This window comes from Sycon ciliatum, chromosome 10 (genome assembly GCF_964019385.1).
Source record: "Sycon ciliatum chromosome 10, ocSycCili1.1, whole genome shotgun sequence".
Classification (NCBI taxonomy): Eukaryota; Metazoa; Porifera; class Calcarea; order Leucosolenida; family Sycettidae; genus Sycon; species Sycon ciliatum.
Genome location: NC_088652.1, coordinates 22,939,359 through 22,962,633, shown reverse-complemented (window position 1 = coordinate 22,962,633; position 23,275 = coordinate 22,939,359). Strand labels below are relative to the sequence as shown.

General features: G+C 46.7%; 1 protein-coding gene across 1 annotated transcript; it reads left to right on the top strand.

Annotated features, from left to right (window-relative positions):
- Positions 1-15,422: 15,422 nt before the first annotated feature.
- LOC135825676 (acyl carrier protein-like) lies at positions 15,423-21,872 on the top strand. Its single transcript, XM_065338294.1, has 4 exons — positions 15,423-15,749; positions 18,775-18,862; positions 19,659-19,763; positions 21,187-21,872. Exons 1-3 carry the CDS (start codon positions 15,501-15,503, stop codon positions 19,745-19,747), a joined length of 426 nt encoding a protein of 141 aa, XP_065194366.1. The 5' UTR covers positions 15,423-15,500; the 3' UTR covers positions 19,748-19,763; positions 21,187-21,872.
- Positions 21,873-23,275: the final 1,403 nt, after the last annotated feature.

Below are 23,275 nucleotides of genomic sequence, written 5' to 3'. Positions count from 1 at the left end.
CCGTGCAACGGGAAATTGCGTTCCCTCCTGTATTGTGTTCAGATATGCAGCATGCCGAATCATATTGAGGGCGGCTCCGCACATTGTTCGCCCTGCGCAAGTTTCGGAGCACCGAAACAACGTCCTTTCTTCTTATCTTTCATGCACCTCGAAATAGTCTCTTGCTCTCGTTGACATGAATACTTCAGTACATTTTACTTCGAAAGTATTTTTTTACAGAGTGTCTATTCCTTTTGGTTGTACAGGGCGATGCGGGCCAAGTAAATATATTATTGTAATTATTAATACTGACACGTATGAAAACGAGCTTCGGTGGGTGTAAACGGGAGAGGGGGGATAGAGGAAGTTCTCATGTTTGGTAGTACAAGGGTGCTGCAGGACACGTCTGCGCGTGTGGATATGGTTGGTGGTGCTGGGTATGTGTGTGTGGGTGTGTCTCTCTCTCTCCCTCTCTCTCTCTTTCTCTCTCTCTCTCTCTCTCTCTCTCTCTCTCTCTCTCTCTCTATCTATCTATCTATCTCTATCTATCTATCTATCTATCTCTATCTCTCTCTCTCTGTCTCTGCCCCTCTCCCTTTGTTACAAAACCACCAGTTCTCAAGTGGGAAAGGCCTTCTCGCTCATGGCATTGTATTCGTGGCAATGTTGTATCTCGACTCCACCGTACCGCTGATGTTTACTGCATGTATACGAAAGATGTATTGCTGCGGTGGTGTGAATATGGGCAGCAGCTATTTGGGCAGCCGTCAGGAGATCAAGGGTGTTCGGCCTCCGCGGAGAGTGGTGCGGAAGATCTTCCATCTCCAATAATTACCCCTGAACCTGTGCCTCTCTTGGCTGAGGTTGAGCAAGCCATATTGTCCCTGAAGAAGAGGAAAGCCCCTGGACTTGATGGGATCGTGGCGGAACTGATTCAGTATGCATCCTCAGTTTGTGTTCTATTCCTACATAAACTTTGTTTGGAGATTTGGAAAACAGGGAGATGGCCAAAAGCATGGAAACGTCAAGAAATCGTCATGCTACCCAAAGCTGGATCAGCTAAGGAGTGTTCCAACTATCGGACCATTGTTTTGATGTCACATGCAAGCAAGTTCCTTCTGACGATAATCTTGAATCGTATGAAAAAGAAGATAGAGGCTGAGTTACCAGATGAGCAGGCTGGTTTTCGAGCTGGTCGCAGTACTGTAGATAATGCTCTGTGCTCTGCAAATCATTATCGAAAAATCTCTTGAATGGCAGAATCCTGTATCCATTGTTTTTATCGATTATCGTAAAGCCTTTGACACAGTTAACCACTCACATCTTTTCGGTTGCCTTTTGGATTTTGGTTTCCCTCGCCACATAGTTTGTTTGCTACGATATGCAGATGACACGGGATTGTGTGCACATCCATCAGAAGTGTCTACCCTCACCAATGCTGTTAATGACGCTGGAAGAGAGAAGGGCCTGTCACTGAATCTGTCCAAAACCAAGATCATGCATATCGGAACCTGTACTGCTGGTGCAAACGATACTGCTCCAACGCCACTTGTGGTCGACGGAGAACGAATTGCAGAGGTGAGCAGTTTCAAGTATCTGGGATCCTGGAAGACAACAAACGGTGATTGCAGCCTCGATTTTCGGTCAAGAATTGCCATGGCGAAAGAGCGCATGCTGCAGTTAATTGACATCTGGAAAGACCACAACATCTCCAGACAGCTGAAAATCCGGATAATGCATGCCTTAGTGTGGTCTGTCCTGCTGTATGGAGCTGAGAGTTGGACTCTGCGGAAGACAGATGAACGACGAATACAGGCAGCAGAAATGTGGTGCTACCGACGTCTGCTCAGAGTATCCTGGATGGAGAAGCGCACAAATGACAGTATCCTGGTGGAGTTGGGAGTACAGAGACAGCTGCTAGCCAGGGTCAGGATACGCAAACTGACCTATTTCGGGCACACATGCCGCCCATCTGGCTGCGAGCTTGTACGTGACGTGATGTTTGGTGTCGTGGATGGTAAAAGAAAGCGTGGTCGTCCGAAGATTTCCTTTGCCGACAATATCGTTTCGTGGACTGGTATGTCTCTGCATAAGAATTGCCAGTTGGCATCTGACAGAGATGCCTGGCAGTCGCACTGTGCATCTACTGCTTACACAGCTGCATAATGCCGTTTATTATTATTATTTTTTAAATTTTATATTAACTGGTTTGAGGAAAAGAGACAAACGGGAAAAGTCTGAAGACAAAATTGACTGTCACCAAATTAAATTTTACTTTTATTATTTTTTCGGCAACGCAGATGATGATGATACGCTATATGCGCTATGTGAGATATACTGTATACGCTGTCATGTCATGTTATAATAATTGTGTGATGTTTCCACCATACATGTACAATTACTTCTAGAAAGACTCGTGTCTAGGTAGTGGGTCTTTGGTATTTTTATTTATTTCATTTGAGCAGGCGGCGAGGTGACAAAAGGTTCAGGATGGCAATAAACAGAATCCCCAAGCGTCATTTCACGAAGGTGTTATTGACATGTCACGAACAAATTCTAGAGAAAGCGGTGATGAACAAAGAAATAGCCATGATGGAAATGTAATGTGAAGAACAATAACAGGAACGATGAAAAATATAAAAATGCATCGAACTAGCTTTCGCACAACGCTCATCAGGAAGCAACGTTGTACTGAGTAACAAATTGCAACACAGACCATTAAAAACGATGAATAGGATAAATAGCACGTGCACCTAAATAGTGGTAAAAAAAAAGCTGGTTTGAAGTATTTTTTATACTTTTCATCGTTCCTATTATTGTTCTTCACATTACATTTCCATCATGGCTACTTCTTTGTTCATCACCGCTTTCTCTAGAATTTGTTTGTGACATCTCAATAAAACCTTCGTGAAATGACGCTTCAGCTGATTCTGTTTATTGCCATATTATTCATTATCCATCAGCACTCGGCCGAAGGCCAGAGATTGGCACCCACCGGGCTAGCATCCAGCAACCAAAGGTGGGGCCATACACGATATGGATATTAAAGATAATGGTAGGTAAACAACAGAAAGAAACACACAACACTTTTATCGATCAGAGGAAGCACGAGGGGGTTTGGAGGAAAATAGGACCGACAGAACTCCACTACCCACCCCCAGAGCATTACAAATCAAGGACTTTACGCAGGGTAGCTGTCGAGCCAAGGAAAGCATTAGTTAATACAATTCAGACACAGAGCAGTAGCTGGTGATACCGATGGTGTCAAGGTATCCTGGCAACGGTTTGGAAACAGTGCCAAAAGTCCCAACTACCACAGGAACAACTTGAGTCTCAACTAGCCATAGCCGATGGATTTCGTGAGCAAGAAGTTGATACTTGGCACGTTTCTCAACTTCCTTTTCAGCAACGAGGCAAGAACCCCATTACCGGGCTAAAAGAGCCCAAGGGTAATGAGATTTTGAGGCAAGAAAAGAAGAAGAAAAAATTCGATAGATGGCCAACGCAATGAAGACTGAAGTGGATTGTAAAAACAAAAGCAAAATAGCAAAGACCGAGGCAGAAACTGAGAGGTGGACACAAATACACGGAAATATGGTGGAGGCCAGGACATAGTCGGATACGAAGAGAGTAATCACGAATGGACTACCACTGCAGGGATAGACACGCAGGGATGGAGGAAGAAATGAAAGCCACGACACACCGAAACGGCAAGAGTTTTTAAAATCAGGCTGTGATGACCGTCACGTGACAACAGGGATAGACGCGCAGGAATAGAGGAAGAAATGAAAGCCATGAAATTTTTCTTTCTTTTTTTTCTTTACAAATAACCACAAACCATTTGATGGCACAAAGCAGCAAGGCAGCGATGAGACATATGGAATGGCAGGAGTGGGGGAGAGGCAGGGGCAGCTTAACCGACCATAGGGTCTCGGCTTCATTGCAACCCAAGCGCTCCAACATACCGAACTGATGGCAAGAGAATGTAATCAGGTTGTGATAACCGTCATGCTGCACATTCACGGGTGCCAAAGTAAATGCGGTACTGGTAAGTAGTACATACTATTACTACTAGTAGATTTGCATTTGATGTAATACAAGGCACAGTTGAGTGCGTTGGACATTTATCAGCTTATCACCCGAACGTGTTGATGCGGAAGACTGATACTGGAGAACGGGTAATTATTTTAGCGACTATTAATTTCAGCGTTTTCCCATTGTCAACCAGCTAGCGACGTTTTATTTTAGCGATTTGCAGCGATTTTACTCACGGATCACCAGTGCACTACTATGTCTCAACGGATTAGCGACTTGAAACTTTAGCGAAAATGAGTCGATCGCTAAATTCGCTAGGGTTTTTACGTCGCTAAAATTACCCGTTCTACAGTACTCTCGCAGTTGCATTTTCAATTTTTCATGATTCTAGCACGCCACCAAAATTTGGTGGCGTGCTAGAATCATGAGAAATTGAAAATGCAACTGATGGTTTAATTCAAAGGCACTTTCAAGGCCAATCCCTACTCAGATGATTCGATTAAACACCCGATTGTTTATCAGTAAACACCACTGCGCTCTGGTGACATTTTAGTCATGGATTGGATTGAGGAGGCTGCAGCGTACCTGAGCCGAGCCAGTTCGTACGTTCATTCCGCGGAGTATCCGTCGACGCAAGCCTTCTTCCCCTCTCCGTCAGACAGCGGGAGATGTAAGAAACATGTCTCACAATGTTCATGTCGGGTACGGAGGGCCTACATCAAGGCTACACCACACATTGACGATACTAGCTTGGGCACGAATGTTGCGGTAGTCACGAAGAGAGCAATTGGAAGCCCACGTGACAAGAACCGGACGGAGATGCGCGCCCCACCGCCACCATACAGCTCCTATTTGTTGATCGGAGAGACAGCGCCAAAGCTGAACCCCACAGCTACACCGTTTCAGCCCGGGATCCCTACAAGTGAAGCCGATTCGAAAGACGCTCCGGTAAAAATGACCAGATCACAACATGAGCAGTCTCCGAGCCAAACTGAGACCACGCATGCACTGACCTCTCAAGCAGAGATTGTCAAGACAACTCAGCAATCTGAATCGTCACCGCACGCCAAAGCCGAGCCTGTGACAAGCCATGAAAGCACATCAGTTGGTGTTCCCCAGTTGGGCTCTCCAAGTACGACCAGACGAAGGACGAACATACAAATGCTGAGCTGGCCGTCTAGTCTCGATCAGGGACTAGAAGCGATCCGACCCGTCCAAGCATCAAGAAGGGATCACCTGACAAAGCGAATGTCTCCAGATACGTCCAACCACGAATTAGATCCTGCGGAGGCACGGGGTGATTCCGGAGGGAGGCGTACGGGGAAGGTAAGTATGAGCCCGGTAAAAGTGCCCACAGGTACACAATACCGATACTTCACCTTCCTTTATGCCCTCACCGATAAAATGATTCCCGTAGAGGCACAGGGACTAGCTGAATCAACCGACACGAGTCAACATCCTTTCGAACAACACCATTCATATTCCGTTCCTGGTGATTCAAGACGTAGCGATTTTGGAATCAGGGTGGCTGGACTCATTCCGGCATGTAATTTCTACTTTCATGTGTTGGTTTACCTTGGTGCATATGTTCATATGGATTTTTTCGATGAAGGGGCGGTGGGAGAAAGAATAGACGAGCTAATTAACCTCGCCAAGGAAGAGGACAGCCGCACTTTCATATTCCACCTTTTACTTCGTCTGTGCGACTATCCCGAGTTGCTGGGAGACATTAACAAGCGTTTAAAGGGACATTCCAGCATCGTGGAGATTAGTTATTCTGCCAATTCCCGAAAGTCGAAATCACCCAAGCGTCAGCAAGCGCGTGATGAGTCGTCAGTCACCGCAGCCCACCAACGATACTCCAAAGACAATGCAAAGGCTTTCCTCATTCGCACCAAGGAAATGTTGTCCAATCATCCGACGACATTCGAATGCATCCTCTGGTCGGTGCTACAAACAGCGTTCGTAACGAACCAGCATGATTACTTCCAATGCCTTGTCCGTGTCGCCGTGTTTCTCGCTCCATGGGACGATCTCCTCGAAGAATTCCATCAATTTCTGCCACCTGATTGTACACTTATAACATTTATTTAGTTGGCTTAGCACACGGATATTATTATGTCTACTATTCTGTCTTGGTCAATAATTACCGTATTGGAAGTGGGGAAATGAATGTTGCTCCCTACCCGAGATGAAGTGTATGGTGTTCCCGCAATGAATAGCCCTGATGGTGATGTCTTGCCCTGGAATTTGCCACATATCTTCCCAGAAAACTGCGTTCCCTACTGAATTGTGTTCGAGTATTTAGCATGCCGATTCACAACTTGGGTGGCTTCGCACATTGTTCGCCCAGCGCTAGTTGCGGAGCACCGACACAACGTCATTTTCCCTACTCGAAATAGCCCTGCTCTCGTAGAAACGTCATGGATATGACTGCAATTATGTCCAGTATGAATATACGGTGTCTACTAGTATTACCTCGGCATTACATGAAGTACGTCGGCAATGACGAGTTGAAGAACGAACGCATGCTTGTGTGTGTGTGTGTGTGTATGAGTGCGCGCGCGCGCGCGTGTGTGTGTGTGTGTGTGTGTGTGTGTGTGTGTGTGTGTGTGTGTGTGTGTGTGTGTGTGTGTGTGTGTGTGTGTGTGTGTGTGTGTGTGTGTGTGTGTGTGTGTGTGTGTGTGTGTGTGTGTGTGTGTGTGTGTGTGTGTGTGTGTGTGTGTGTGTGTGTGTGTGTGTGTGTGTGTGTGTGTGTGGTGTATATATGTGCAGGGGGAGGGGACGTAGTCCAAGCTTGCCGTAAAACATGTCTGACCATGTGAATCTGGTTGGTGTTGCCGGGTCTCTCTGTCTGTCTGTCCCTCTCGGTCTATCTCTATGTCTATCTCTCTGTCTCTCTCTATCTATCTTTCTCTTTCTCCCTCTCTCTCTCTTTCTCTCTCTCTCGCTCTCTCTCTCTCTCTCTCTCTCTCTCTCTCTCTCTCTCTCTCTCTCTCTCTCTCTCTCTCACACACACACACACACACATACACACACACACACACACACACACACACACACACACACACACTCTCTCTCTCTCTCTCTTTCTCTTTCTCGAGCCTGTGTTTCAAAACTCCACCTAGACATCAGATTGTAATTTGAGCGCTAATACCATACTGGCCGTCAGCTCCAGAGGAAGTGAACGGGATGATTTTTTCGAGACCAGGAGTACGTTAAAACACTGTTTCTAAGCTCTCCCTATTGGAGACCACAGACCACACTGCAGAAAAGGAGTCCTCTACCACAGATCTCCTGGACAGAAAGTTCCAAAGGGCATTGTGCCGCCCCACTGCTCAATAGCGGGAGTGGATCAGATTCTGATATCAGGTCAGGTGTACTTGGTAGAAAACTGTCTCCGGAGTCCCTGCGTGGTGACCAGTCCACACTACCGGACTGTACCGTTGGTGCCCGGTTTGTCAACATGTAAGCCAAGGATATCGAAAAGTGTATTGCAAAGCAACAGCCATCAGAGCGAGAGTTCATCGTCACTGCTGTGAGGTCTACAGGGAGATAAGCTGGTAAAGAAGAGGAAGGGTATCCGACCCGGGACGGGGCTACCCCTACTGATAAGGGGACAATGGATATCTTACGATAGGAGGGGCGTCTCCTTGTCGAACTGCTTCGTGACACCCAGCGATGCGACAACAAGCTGCAATCCAGCATGAGACCAATCCCCCCTACCTCCCGGAGCCCGTAATAGTGCTCTCCGATCTTTCCCCCACGCCACAATCCAAAACTGGAATCGTCTCCCATCTGCCCTGCAACGCGACCTTCCAAGTTTCCATGCAGAAGGGGGATAATGTAGGCATTTAAGGAAGGCGCCTACAAGTCTCCCTGCAGTCGAGACTGGCACTCAGCCACTAATTCCCTCTGAATCCTCCCTGAACACCCTGTCCTGGGGAGGAACTTACACATGACTGACATCCATGATCCAACAACGACTCACAGAGATATCGTGACTTCTGACAAAAGACTCCCTTGGAGTATGAGTATGAGGGTCCGAACCGGGCCCCAGACCCCATACGGTTCAAATGGTCGCAAGACGGGGGCTCTGCCAACCGATGATGGTTGATGATGGACCGATGATGGACCAGTAGGATATTTGACAAAGCGACAATTTGACAATTTGCTGCTTCGAATTGTAGTTAGACCGCTTTGTCAAATATCCTACTGGTCTCGTCATAGTCAAGTAACAATTGACATTCTTTGTTCTGTTGGGACTGTAGCTTGTGCTCATTTTCGTTGCGCTTGCCTTCCCCTCTTTGATCTTACCATAACCTTGAACCTTCCAAGTTGGAAGGCTGTCGGTTAGCGCTACGGAGATGTGTTGAAGCTAGGTGTCAGGACGTCGAATGTCTCAGTACTCTGTCAGTTTTGTGCCTAGTTGTTGCACTTTCTGACTGTATATAGTATCTGGTTGCAGTGATGGAGAGTTACTCTCAACTCGTATCTATATTTCTTTCCTTTCTACATTTATTATTGGCTCAACATCCGAGTTTCAAATCTATTATTATTATCAAATTTTTGATAGGGCAATCCCCACAGGCCTAAGGCCTTCTTACAGGGTACCCTAGAAATGAAAGTACTGAATTACGGAATAGATGCAGGGAAGAGCATAAGCGGACTGCAGCGGGGAGTGAATTCCAACGGTCGGAACCGATGAAAGAAACTGAAAAGAGACCGAAACGAGTTTTAGCTTTGGGTAGAGTCACAGACGAAGATACCTGGGAGCGAGTGCAGGAATTGGTACCAGTAGAAGTAGGACGAAGGCAAAAGCAATCAGTAAGGAGAGTAATAGTTAGCTGATTCAGGACACGAAACACTAAGATATAGAGTTTGAACTGATAGCGCACAGACAAAGGGAGAATGTGATGGCGTGCATTAATAAGGGACACGTCAGAAAAACGAGGCATACTGAACACAATGCGTAGAGCTCTATTACTAAGACGGACTAGACGGTCATGCAGAGTTACTGACAAGCAGTGAGCAAATGAGTTGCTCCCATACTCGAGTACTGTCTGAATGGAACAAATGTAAACACGCTTTGCAGTTACCGTCATGTGATCTCGGACCTTTCTGAACATGGCTTAAACTTACTTCCAACTTTCCGCTCTAGTTGCCTAACGTGCTCTCCGAAGGAGAGATGTTCGTCGAGTACCAAGGTATCGAATGTGTGCACTAGGGTTGATTGTGACCTCACCCAGCTGTAGAGCGACGCTAGGGTCAAGGGGCTTGCATTTTGACCTGAACACGACAGACTGCGTCTTGGAAGGATTCAGCAGTAAGCCTCTGGCCGCCAAGAACTCTTCCACTTTCACAATGTCTTCTGTCAACTCCTTGCACAATTGTTTGACGTTCTTGCCAGCTTTGTACAAGGAGACGTCGTCCGCGTACTGTCGAGCCTTGCAGTGCCGGGGTACAGATGGGAGCTCTCTGACTGACAGATTGAAGAGAGAGGGCCCCAAGATGGAGCCTTGCGGAACCCCCCTGTTGCTGCTATAATTATGTCAGGCCATGTAGCAGAAGACGCGAGCGAATCGGCCTTTATCAGGTATCCTGGGGCGGACGAGATAGTGACGGGTAGTCCGCAAACTGACTCTGCGTACATGTAGTCATTGTACACTAGTTATTCATGATACGAAGTCCGAGCAGCCATATCTGTGCAGGCTTCGGACATTGCTATAATAATTTTAAAAAAAATAGAGGTGTAGTTGGTGTTCGGTCATGATAGAAGGAGAGGTGGAGCTACGGAAGAGATGAGCTGATTATTCGCAGGGTGAGGATGACATATCGGTTGGACGAGTATGACGATTACGAAGACAGTTGAACATGATCATTTTCAAAGGTAACTCAAACTAATAATTTTGGCAATGAAAAAATATTTTACTGAAGTACGAAAGAAGTCAAAAGTCAACTAATGAATTTTAAAAAGAAGTTATGTTTTCCCTTTTCCATGATAATCACTAGCATGCATGGACACCTTGGTATAGGGATACTTGTGTAACATTGTTGTACTTATGCCCACTTGCAAGTACGAAAAAGGCACAATTTCCCGAACTTTGGGGCTCCGTAAGTACAACAAAGTGAATTATGTATCCCCGCGTGCCAAAGCATAATAGGGACCTTTCGCATTTGCTACGAAACGAATGCGAAACGAAAGTTTGATTCGGCTCGTAATCGTTTCGTTGAAAACAGATTTCAGGTTTCGCAAGTCGTCACGCAAATGTGCATGGCAACTACGAATACGGCCGCGGGCGCCGATAGCTTGGCGTACGGGTTTTTACACGCACACGTGCATGGATCATGGAATCAAGGGAAAAATGTGTGCCTTGCAAAACATGTGTACCTATCCAAATAAATGTGTACCTGACGGATTATTAGTTATTATTATTATTATTATTATAGACAACACCTCATGGCATGAGAAGAAAATCAGCCAGTACGGGAGATGTGGGTGTTAACCAACCATGGTGAATAAAAGAAGAAAAGTAATGGTCAAGACGGAGAAGCATGGGAGGGACAGGTGATGGTGAATCTAGTGAGCAGATTTAAATGCGTCCAGGGTACTGGCATTGCGCGTAGTAGCGGGCAGCGCGAGCCAAGCAGAGTAAGCAACAAAGAGTGGAGAGCGCACAAGGGAGGACGTTTTAGCCAAGGGGAGGGCAACAGAGCATCTTGTCTGGGAGCCATCTGTGATTCGGAACCAGTTATACACGTTAAGATGAGGAGGATGTAGAGCTAGTTTAAATTTGTGAGCAAAAGTGCAAATTAATTTTTGACGGTGGGTCGACAGTGGGCAAGCATTTGCAAGGACATACAGGGAAGCAGAAGAGTAGAGAGGGGGTAGACTAAACAGGATACGAAGAAGTTTTCTATGGTGGATTTCGAGACGCTCAGCGAGAACCGAGGACAAGCCACACCAGCTAACAGCAGCGTACATGAAAAGAGGGAGGATGTACAGTTTGTAAAACAAAATTTTACATTTGAAAGGAAGATGGAAACAATGGGGACGTATAACACCTAGGGCAGAGCTTGAACGGCTGCAAAGAGCATCAATATGGAAAGACCAAGAGAGACGATCATCAAGCATTATTCCCAGGTGTTTATGGTTGGAAACAACCTTTATGGGTTCTGGGAAATCAGGATGGTGTAAAAGTGTCATGGATGAGATTGGGGGAAGGAACATTATTTCGGTTTTAGTCAGGTTGGGTCTAAGTCGCCATGTTTGCATCCGGCGTAGGACACTGCATATCTGAGCCGACACTCGAGGTACAAGAGCCGCTGAGGACGAGGATGCTGACAGTAGGGTTGTATCATCAGCAAATAACGAGACGCCTGGGTCTATAGAGGGTAAATCATTTACGTATGCTACGAACAAAAGAGGTCCAAGTATGGAGCCTTGGGGAACTCCAGAAGACACTGGTAGAGGATCAGAGTTGATGGAGAGGGCAGAAACAAACTGTGATCGGCTACTCAGATAGGACTCCAGCCAGGACAGAGCAGGGCCAGACACACCAAAGACAATATGTAGCTTGGCAAGGAGGCCACGATGCCAGACAGTATCAACGGCCTTTGCCAAGTCAAAGAAACAGAGAGCAATATGGTGTCGAGCATCACGAAGGGTGGCAATGTCATGTACTAGACGAGCTAGTTGGTCAGAGGTTGAGTCGTTGCGCCGAAAGCCAGATTGGGAAGGGCTAAGGCATGGTGAAATGTGGCAATACAACTGGTCGTAAAATACCTTTTCACACACTTTTGAAAGGGAGCAGAGAAGAGATATTGGACGATAGTTTGAGGCTTGTGATCGGGAGCCTTTACACTTGTAGATGGGCGTGACCTTAGCGATCTTCCAACGATCAGGAAATACGCCGGAGGAGTAGGAAAGGTTGAATATAAGGCACAGTGGGTACGGCAGAGATGGAGCCAGAACTTTGAGAACTTCATTTGGTAGGGCATCAGGACCAGGGCTTTTGTTGCTTTTTAGTCTTTTTAGGTAGCTGCGAACAGATGATGTGGTGGTATGTATAGAGCGCAGATCAGAAGACACAGTCGCAGAACGTTGCAGAGGTGGTATTGGAGAGGAATGGTCGTCTGGAATACCAGCTGATGTAAATTGCGTATTGAGAGTATTAGCTGTAGTATCCCTGCCCGACCAATACGGAAGCAGTACGGAACTAATACGGAGCTTGCCTGATGTATATTTAGTGTACTCCGTATGTAAGCGTACGTCGTCTGCTGCATAAAGGCGGCTGCGCATTTCTGTTTTGAGGAAGAGAAGATTAGATTAGATTGGATAGCAATGAAAGCTAACTCGAAGAATAAGGATTCAGCCTCTAGGTGAGCACCGGAGAGAAAGTCAGTTATTTTGCCGCTTCTTCTTTCACGAACGATTATATCTCAGGTGTGTACCTGAAAGTAGAATAAAAGTAATTATTGTTGATTTCACCGCGCCTACCACTCGGCTACCCATTACATTGGTGGCAGCGGTGTGTTTTTGTAAAATAAAACAACGTGATTCGACCCCAGACCCCCATGGCTCAACCCGCTGCAGCTCCGTGCGACGAATCAAGATGAGAATCGTGTTTCATGCTTTCCTGGGCCTGGCCATGCTTATTAGCCTGCAGCACAGTCAGGGTGCTGACGTGGATCACCATTCTTTCCGCACGGCATCCATTGGAGACTCCGATGGCGATTCCAAGCAACCCGCTACCTACATGTATACTACCGGTGGTGATGGCGAAGCTGATGTGGACGACGACATGCAGGCTGCTGACCAAGACAAGGAGGGTATCCCCCAAGACCAGCAGCGTTTGATTTTCGCCGGCACGCAGTTGGCAGACGGCCGAACCCTGAGTGACTACAACGTTCAGCAGGAGTCCACTATTCACTTGGTACTTCGTCTCCGTGGTCACAGGTGGAATGCAGAATTTCGTGCACACTCTTCCTGGCTAGACCATTACTCTTTACGTCGCGCCAAGCGATTCTATCGACAATGTGAAGACCACGATTCAAGACGAGGAGGGAGTGATCTGTCTGACGCCGAGCTAGCCGCTCTGAGTGACCGGCTCAACCAAGATGAAGATAAAACCTGGCTTGCTCTCCGCCGTAGCTCCAGCCGCCGCCGTGGTTACTAACGCTGATTCCAGGTATGGCATTTTCTTTCCTGTCTTCCTTCAGTCTACCTGTTCTCTTCAGTCTTCCTTTATGCGAGTGTGTGAATCCAGTTTAGTTTGGTAGGCGTCTGATCATGGTGAGCCACGGTTTACCCAGCTAACGTGGGACAATGTGTGTGACAACGCCCCTTATAGTTATAGTGTATTCAGTTCGGTTTTTGAACTGCGATGTTCCTGGCGGGTTGTGCCAGCGTAGTGCAGCAAGAGTGCTGTGGTTTCAGGTCCTATTTGGAGGACAGTTCTTTCCCTTTTGACCCCGTGAGATCGTGTGAACCTGGTGTGCTTTTACTTCTATTTTATGATTTGTTATCAGTTCATTTCTTCTGTCTACTCTAAACGTTATCATTTCCGATATAATTTGCCATCTTCCGGTTGACGCTGTTGTTCGTAACTCCTCACTAATTTTTTGAAAATCACGAGGGCGTGATTATCTGTAGGAAGGAAGGGTGTAGTATCCCTGCCCGACCAATACGGAAGCAGTACGGAACTAATACGGAGCTTGCCTGATGTATATTTAGTGTATCTCCGTATGTAAGCGTACGTCGTCTGCTGCATAAAGGCGGCTGCGCATTTCTGTTTTGAGGAAGAGAAGATTAGATTAGATTGGATAGCAATGAAAGCTAACTCGAAGAATAAGGATTCAGCCTCTAGGTGAGCACCGGAGAGAAAGTCAGTTATTTTGCCGCTTCTTCTTTCACGAACGATTATATCTCAGGTGTGTACCTGAAAGTAGAATAAAAGTAATTATTGTTGATTTCACCGCGCCTACCACTCGGCTACCTATTACATTAGCTACAGACTTGGGGTCAGTCACCATCGAACCATTGGAAGCTAATAACGGCGGTATGTCTTCACGTGTACTAGTTGTCCTTTGAGTGCGAACAAAGGTATACAGGTTAGGCCTGGAAGAGGGGTGAGATAGGGTGGTAGTGAGCGAACGTAAATATGCTCGATACTTAGAACGTGACAATGACTTCACCAGATTGCGCTGTTTTTTTTTGTATAAATAAATATTAGCATAGGTGGAGTACTTCTTACTTAAGTAGTAGTCGTATTTGAGTTTAATTGCACCTTGGAGATCTTTGTCGAGCCAAGGGATCTTGGGGTTACGGCTGGACTGACGAGGGTGCAGCCGGTGGTGGCTGCCATGTTTGGGTGTAGCGGGTCTTGCTCCGTATTGTGGCACATAGAAGGAGAGCACGTCATCAAGAACTGTGGTGAACTTCTCCACAGCTTCATCAACAGTAGTGGAGGTGAATAAAAGATGCCAGTCACAGGCAAAAAGTGCAGAGTTGATGATTGACCAAGTGGAGGGTGTAACCTTGCGGAAGGCATGTCGCGGAGGGGTAGGAGTCTGAGAGCAGTTGTAAGAGGTGTTAGCAGTGGCAATGTTGTAGGCTAGCGTTGTAATGACTTGCAAATGATCCGATGCAGCAAGCGGGGCAGCATCGTCAACAGAGCGTACAGAGAGGGGGCGGTTCGTAGCAAGCAAGTCCAGACAGGACAGTCTTCCATTCGGAGCGACACGGGTGGGGAAATTGACAAGCTGCTGGAGGCCAAAGCTAGAGAACACGTGTGATAGCTCCGTACCAGCACGCGATGTGGTGTCACCACTCCACCAGTCAGAATTGTGGGCATTGTAGTCACCGGTAAGAAAAACATCAAATAAAGAGAGGTCCAATTCGGAGCGTGCCACGAATGAAGAGGCTTCCATTCGTGAAAACGAGTTCTCCGCAGGGACTCTGACGAATCCTCGAACCCAGGTGACGAATCAGCATTCGTTTCGTATCCGTACGCGGGGTGCGAAAGGTCCCTAATATGAGGATTTTGCGAGCATAATGCGAGAATCCATGAAAGCATAATTCCATGATTTTGCGAGCATAATCCGCCGGAGCCTTGCTGTCGACTGTCAACCTTACTATGCCGTCCATAGTCAACCGATACTATAGCATAGTATAGGCGATATCTGATTGACATAAATCTGTGCGTAGTGTGGAGTGATGAAATGCTGAGATTTTGCTACTCCAAAGGTCATTGCGTCACATGCACAGTGAAGCATAATGGGCGCGTTCGTCATAATTATTTTTTCCTTCATGTCATGAATCTGTGAATCCATCACAAAAAAGCAGAGTTGGCTTGAACTTTTTGAGGTGGTTTTTTTGTTGAGGATCCCCAGATCTGCAGACAGCTGATCTGAGCATACATCATTCGAATCGTAGTGTTGCAAAGTTAGTTTTGAGGTGGGAAGTTCTCTTTACTTTTCAAGTCATGGCCAGTTCTTCAGCTTTCCGCCTGCTGTCATGCAGATCAATGGGGCTGCTTGCCGCCGCTCGACCCATCACAGCTGGACTCAATGTGTGCAGCGCTGCTCGCCCGGCACAGTTTACTGCTCCTCGCTGTCTTGCAACTTCTGCCAAACGCTGCAATATAAGCACGCTCTCTGAGAAGGACCAGGAGGATGTTCGCTCTCGGGCCACGAGCATTGTCAAGAACTTCCAGGGAGTCAACCCAGAGAAGGTTCGTATTTTTCCTGGGCTTGTTTGTCACTTTGAATGGTCTGAGACGTGAGTGAAAACAATAATTTTACGTAAACACTAATTAAATTTTTATTCGTCCTTCTGTATTTTTGTTTCTCTTTTGCATCCTGTTTAAAATAGACGTAAAAGGTCCCTATCTAGAGAGCCCCTTCCAGTGACTGTGTCAAATAATACAGAAGAGTACAGTTAGTGTATCAAGGGATAAATAAATCCTTGTGAGGAATCATTCTCACGTATGCGATCGTATGCAAGCTTGCAAAGGAGTAGTTATATTATAATATTATACTGCATACGGGTATTACCTGATGAGGGCAATTTGCCAAACCATTAATAATAATTCAACTCGGATGAAGAGCCAAGGATTAATTTTTTTTAAAGAGAGTCATTTTTTGTGCTATTTGTTGCACATTTTGACTCAACAGTATCCTGCTTATAATCTTTAGTGTTGGACAAAACGGACACTGTAAAACACGTAATTTTTGGTGTAACTTTAATTTCGGTGATTTCGGTAGAGAAACCAGGCACCTAAATTTAAATTACACCTAAAAGGCACTAGAGTATGCACTGCATGTGAAGGGAATGCTGGTCACCTAATTTTAATTACACCTGAAACCTGGCAGGTCCCTGCCACTGAAATTTTAATGCACCTAAAATTACATGTTTTTACAGTAACTAGTAAACTGATGGTTCTCTCTTTTTAAATTAACCCTTATCCATCCGACAAAATCGCTGAGCAGGCCAAAATTGCAATTTCACGACATATTTTACCTTCAAATTATCTTAACTTTAGTCTCCATCGGCCGAATTCCATGATCTTGCGCTTCCTGGAAAGGTCCTTCCGCGACGAATGCACAGAGCCCGCACTCGACATCTATAAAGCCACAAGTCGAGCGCCGCCACTTGCCAAACTTGCCCCAGCGCCAGATCTGCGGGCAGAATCCAAATTGTCTCGCCATTTCACTCTCCTCCATCGCTGGACTTTGAATTTTTGTGTACAGAACATTTATTTGGTTTTTACGTCCTGAGCATGTGCTTGCTGACATAACTGTCATGCAAAAAAGAAAAATCTGACTTTGAAATGTTCCCGAGCGCAGAAAAATCCCAATTGCCATGATTTTACATTCGGCGGACGATATCGTTGCAAGGGAGCGTCGTAGCTCTTCGGCGATTGTTCGAGACAATAGCCTGGTGTTTTCTAATGGCGATAGACCCTTCGATAGTGGAATTTGGTCAAGAAATGACTGAGATATGATGGATTTACTGATCGACGGATAGTCGTAGATTTTTGACTGGTCGGACGGACAAGGGTTAATAGTAATTGATTGGTAAACGAGTTAGATCTTGTTGCAGAGTGGATAGGAAAGAGTGGGCCTGCTCTAAAAACCTCTTCCTTGATACTAGGAAAGTCATCACATTAAATATCATCACATTCATTTGTTTCGTGTCCATCAGGTTGAGTGAGTTGAAGTTGCAAAAGTCTTTTCTTTAGAACTCTCCAACTCCACTGCAGCATATTCCTTGCACTCGTAAACACATCCATTCTCTGCCCCACGCACAGGCTCTCTGCTTCACGAAATAAATGAATGAAAAAAGATCGCAATTGAAACAACGGCTGCCAAAACGTTTTCACATTCCACATTTCCTAGCTTTTGCTCACTTCATTCAGTTTTACAATCTTTCCAAGAACAACACGAAACAATACAGTGAGATCGGGCACCGAAGAACAAACACTTAGGCTGGAAAATTGCCCAGATTTAAGAACACATGTACCGCTTTCCACATGTTTTCCACGTGGTGTGATCGCGTATGCATGGTCCTCTTCATCGTGTGGTGCTCTCCATGAAGAACAACAAAATGACTAACTTCAACTTTTTAGAACAATGCTAAGCTGCACCCTGAGCCCCTGCGTTCGTCGCCGCCCGATCTTACTGTAGCATCTGACTCTTTCTGGTGGTCAAACGAATGTGCGAAACAACGAATCGAACCTTCTCCGAATGTTCCTAACGAATACCGAACGAATGTCACCCCTTTCCATGATTAAGTAATCAGTAAGGAATTATAGCTACTGACCAGTATTTAACACTAAAAGGCACCTAAATCATAAGCGAAATTGCACACTGCAAGTCTGCAACCGAGACTGTAAGGATGAAAGAGCAGACAGAAAAGATAATGGAATCGTTCAACAGTTCTGTTCAACAGTTCTGGCACCAGTAAGTTGGCAGTAACCCGGTCATGCAACCAAGTTTGGCACATTAGGAAGCGGATGCAGCACGGGGTTTTCCCCAGCTTCTAGCTCTGCAGGTGTTACCTCTGCCACGGGAGATGCGCTGCTGGTCCTAGCAAACAGTAGTTGCCAGTTCCTTTAAGAAAGATCAGTGCATCGGCATTTAATGGAAGAAGTGACGCTCTCTTCTTGGTGATGATGTTGCCCGCAGCGTAAAGGATTCGTTCCGCAGGCCTCGATGTTGCTGGTACGCAGAGAAGAGCCATGGTTACTTTGCTTGGGCATGGATAACGAACACCATTCTTCCTCCACCAGGCCAATGGGTCCTCTGATCGCAGGGCCACTGGCTCACTTGCAAAGCGTGCAACCTCGTCTTCAGCTGCATGGCTTGTGCTGGTGCAACTATCTGGCGAGGCTGTCGCAGGACCGAACAGGTAGTCGAAGAAGTGGCTGGTGGGTTTGGTACGCTGGGCAGGCGGCTCGCCGACCAGGTCATCAGCGTGGAAGTGTCAGGACATTCTGTCAGAACGACCATGATTTCTTACTGCATGGCCTGTATGGGGGTAATGGAAACTTCGCCAACGCATCTCAACTGATGATGGAGTCGCACAACCTCTGTACGGAAGAACGCGTGTCGAGTACATTTTCTTCAGTGTATTTAAGCAAGGCTAGGCGTAGCACACGAGCTATCGCGGCAAGCATCCTGTTTTTTTTTCTTCTTGTGTGTGTGTGTGTGTGTGTGTGTGTGTGTGTGTGTGTGTGTACCGTTATTTGCATGTAGGTGACAGACCAAGCAAAGTTCGTAGATGATCTCATGTTAGACAGTCTGGATGTGGTGGAGATCGTCATGGCATTTGAAGATGAGTTTGGTAAGGTCTTTCTGGATTGTGTTATTATTGTGCTGCTGCTGCTGCTGCTGCTGCTGCTGCTGCTGCTGCTGCTGCTGGTGGTGGTGATGGTGATGGTGGTTCTGATGCTGCTGCTGCTGGTGATGGTGTTGCTACCACTACAGGCCCGGTGGAGCCTGTCCGGTTGGTCAGGCCTTGGCCGGATCAACTTTTTGGCCACCAACATGTATTTACTGCTGAAGAGGTCTGAGTCATGTGTATACCCTAGCCTTTCATACACAAACTGTGAAAGCCTAGGGTATTGCTGGACCAATCGAAAACTGCTTCCGCCGGTCCTGCAGTAATGATGTTGGAGCTGATGATGTGGTGTCACTGCTGTTGCTGCCTTGGTGGTGGTGCTGTTGCTGCTACGTCTGCTGGGGCTGCTGTTGCTGTCTCTGCTTTTGCTGCTGCTGCCCTGGTGGTGGAGGTGGTGGTGCTGTTGCTGCCGCTTCTTCTGCTGTTGGTGGGGCCTGTGCTGGTCCTGCTCTTGCTACTGTGCCTTCTGCTGATGCCCTGTGTGTGTGTGACCGCCCTAGCTCTTTTTCTATTGACTTTGCATGCTGTGGTTGTACTCTCTTCAATCTGTGCTGCTGCTGCCGCTGCCTTAGCTGCAATGCGGTTACATTCATCTTCATTGTTTCAAAGACCTGCGCGTTTCATTCTGCCGTGGTTTTCGTGTGTGTGTGCGCGCGTGCGTGTGCGTGCGCGCGTGTGTGTGTGTGCGCGCGCACGCACGTGTGTGTGTGTGTATGCTTATTGCGCGCTGCCTTTATAGATATCGAGATCAGCGATGATGAGTTGGAGCAGGCAGAGTCTCTGAGCGTGGCACTGGACACTATTGCTCTCAAGGTGGCAGCAAAGTGAACCTCAAGATCTGTTCGTAAGTTTGCATTATTTCATTAGTACCGTCGAGGCCAAAGAAATCCGACCCACGTACCGAAATCAGCACCGACACGCATTGCGGGGGAAGGCGCGTTGCGGCCTTCGGATGTTTTTCTCCCGACTGTGCGTGATGTGCTGGTGGTATGAGTGGAGGTCGGCTGGAGAGCGCAGTTATTGATGTAGCGGTGCATGATTATATAATTTAGAAAATGTGCTACGTTTGACCCGTTTGTCGGATTTCTTTGGCCCCGGCTGTGGTATGTTTCGGGGCATGCTTGATTGCTGAGAATGCAACTGTCTATACACCGTAGTGCCCTAAACGTACTGCGAATAGCATGCATGCTTTCATACCCACAGCATGGGTATCAGCGTAACGTATTACAGTTGAACTGGTCCTAAGATTAACACAACGCCTGAGAAACACACACACACACACACACGCACCCGTCAGACACACAGATACACACACATGGTGGGAGTGAGTAAAACATCCGGCAGTCCAACATGGATTCTAAGTCGCAAGGCCTCAATCTTCGAATTGGGGATGATTCAATCGCCGACGCGAGGAGACTTTGATCACCGAACTTTGCTCTCCAAATTGGGGACACTATAGTCTCCGAAATGCGGGTAGCCGTGGAACAAGAACAGCCCGTGCCGGATCCTGCCTGTGGATCTTTGCTTGAAGTCCACGAGCAGGGGTGTGCATGAGCGCATTGCCAAATATGGTAGGTATGAGTAATGCATGTGAGTACACTGGGATCTGCAATGCACTGTTCAACACCCCAGACGACCATGCCCAGGTGGCTGTGTGGCGTGTTCGCGGTACAAATTACGTCATTGAGCAGTGGCCTTAGGAATCTTGCTCCTGGACCCCTTCCACTGTACATTTGACTCCGGTATGCTCGTGATACTGGTGTGCTGTCTGCACTGCCCACATCTCCACTGGGTGGCAAAAATTGTCAGGGCGCCGTCATTCATTTCCGATTCATTGACGTCCTGAAGTGCACACCACGCGGCACCATCAATGTATGTGTACAAGCGAACAATTCTTTCCTTCACTTTGTATTCATAACCTTTTGGCTTGGTATCTCTGTCCTTGTGTGTTATCGTCGTGCTGTTCAAGCCTTTAGACCCTAGTTTCTTAGTTTGATGACATCTGGTCATCTGTTCATCTAGCATTGGCCCTTGTAAGATTACATGCATGCTTGCTAATGCCGTTATTTGTTGATTGCCTTATGATTGAATTTGTTCGGTTTTTGGAATTCTCTCTGTCTCTCTCTCTCTCTATCTATCTATCTATTTATCTCTATCTCTATCTGACAAAACACGTGCACACGCACACACACACACACACACACACACACACTTTTTTCTGAAGTTTGTCTTTTCCTTTCTTCTGTTGTGTTGTGTTGCGTTCACAGATTTTCTCAGCTCTCCGTCGCTCTCTGTCTTGTTTGCTTTCTTCTCGTCTGGACTGTGCTGGGGCGTAACCGATTGCAGATGCTAGATATGCCTGGTCTCTGAGTCGACCTACATGCCACTATGTTGTGGTGGTTCCAACAAGATCACTACCGTATCTCGCTATGCCTTCTTTTGTGGCAGTTGTCGCTGTCATTAGGTTGGTCATAGCAACGGAGCTCCGCAGTTCTCTGCCTATTTCTCCCAGTAATCACTCTTGATCGGTTGTGCCCAGGGTTGATTGATCTTGGTCATAGTGATCTGGATTTGCTTCTATTCTATTTGAGCCTGTCATATTCTTTACGTGGCCCTGAGTGATAAGCGTGTACAGCTGTTCCAATGTCTTCCCTCATGGGTACCAGCTAGCAGTAGTTGCCCCTGAGCAGCGTGAGTGCAGAGATTTCGGTCTTGCAGCCAAGCACTAATATGCTTACACAAGTCGACTCACCCGACTGAAAGCTCTATGCTGACAGTGAATGCTTCACGCCACGGCCGGATAAGATCCTTGCACTGTTGCTGTTGCCTTCATGAAGGGTAGCATGTCTGCGCCTGTGCATGCTTCATGTCGGTGCAGAAAAGATCCAAACTTGTGATATTGGTGATGAGCCTGATTGCAGTGGTATGCTCTGTGAGGATCACCTGTATTGAACCACTGCTCGCGCTCTGTGTGTCCTGGTGCTTGTGTGGGTGTGGGTGGGCGTGGGTGTGTGTTTGTGTGGGTGGGTGTGTGGGTGTGTATATAATGTGTGCGAATTGGGGGTTCAATTCATATGGCGTTGTGCAGTTGTGTAGGTTAGACGGTTATCTGGCGCTAGTCTTGATCGGCTTCATTCAGATCCGCTAACGTTGCTATAAGAGAAATTCTGTGGGTGCACATCCAGTGCAGTTGCAGATTTGCGTGCTTCTCTTGCGATGGGCGTACACATGGTACGTCGTGTGCATGAGTGTGTGTGTACTTCGCGCTGGCCTCACATACGTGTCGGCAAGCGTTGTACATTGTCCTTAGGTCCAGGAATATATTCCCAGTGTGCAAAACACTTGAACGTTGAGGAAATTTCCAGACGAATCTTCATTATCACGTTAGTCTCACAAAGCTGTCCCCGGGGAAAATTGCGATTCCGCGGCCGCGTTTTTTGCGATTTTTTAAAAGACCACATTTTCCGCGATTTTCCCGCGTTTTTTGAACTTTTGTGTTGCACTACACGTACACACAGTGCACTGTTCGGTCAGCAACGTGGCGGCTTTGTACTCAAATATGACGAGCGCTTACACCAGAGACTTGTAACTGGTTGATTTCACTACATATTCACTGAAAATTGCCTCATATCAAATGCAAACTTGCCGCCGCGAGATGATATCAATAATATTCACCGCATATTTACCGCAAATTATGCCATATTATGCCGCGTTTTTTGCGATTTTTTTCCGCAATTTTCCCCGGGGACAGACAAAGGGGATCATTTAGTAATAAAATGCAGCTATTCTGTCCCCTTGGAAAAACGCGATTTTCGCAGAAGTTGCCATCATCCGCGGAAATCACGGAATCCACACTTTTGCCCGCGGAATCTGAATTTTTTAGGGTAAATTACTAAAATTACTATTCAGAAAGCAGCAGAAAAAATACTTTGCGACTGTTTGAGCACATTTCTCTTGCCAGTGCAGGTCTCTCCAAGATTCTTCGCTCTTATTCAGTTTGTGACTGCAAAGGATAGTATGAAAAGTGCTCCTTCATGCGACTAATTGTCATATCCTCTACGAGGAGGGTGAAAAACTTGCAGAAAGTGCCGCAGATTTTTGATTTTACCGCAGAAAATGCCGCAGAAAAGCCCCCTTTTCCCCGCGGAATTTGCCGCGGAATTTTGAATTCTTCGCCGCGTTTTTCCAAAGGGATAGGCTATTGGGGTTGGCTGTTTTCGCTGACAGCTGTAAACAAATTTAATGTAGGTGTGTATGAATGTCTTGCACAATGTACATGATTGTAGGAAAGTCTAGCCGTACGTTCAGACTAGAAGGCAGAAATGCCCGTGTACGTGTATCTGGTGTAGTAAACTG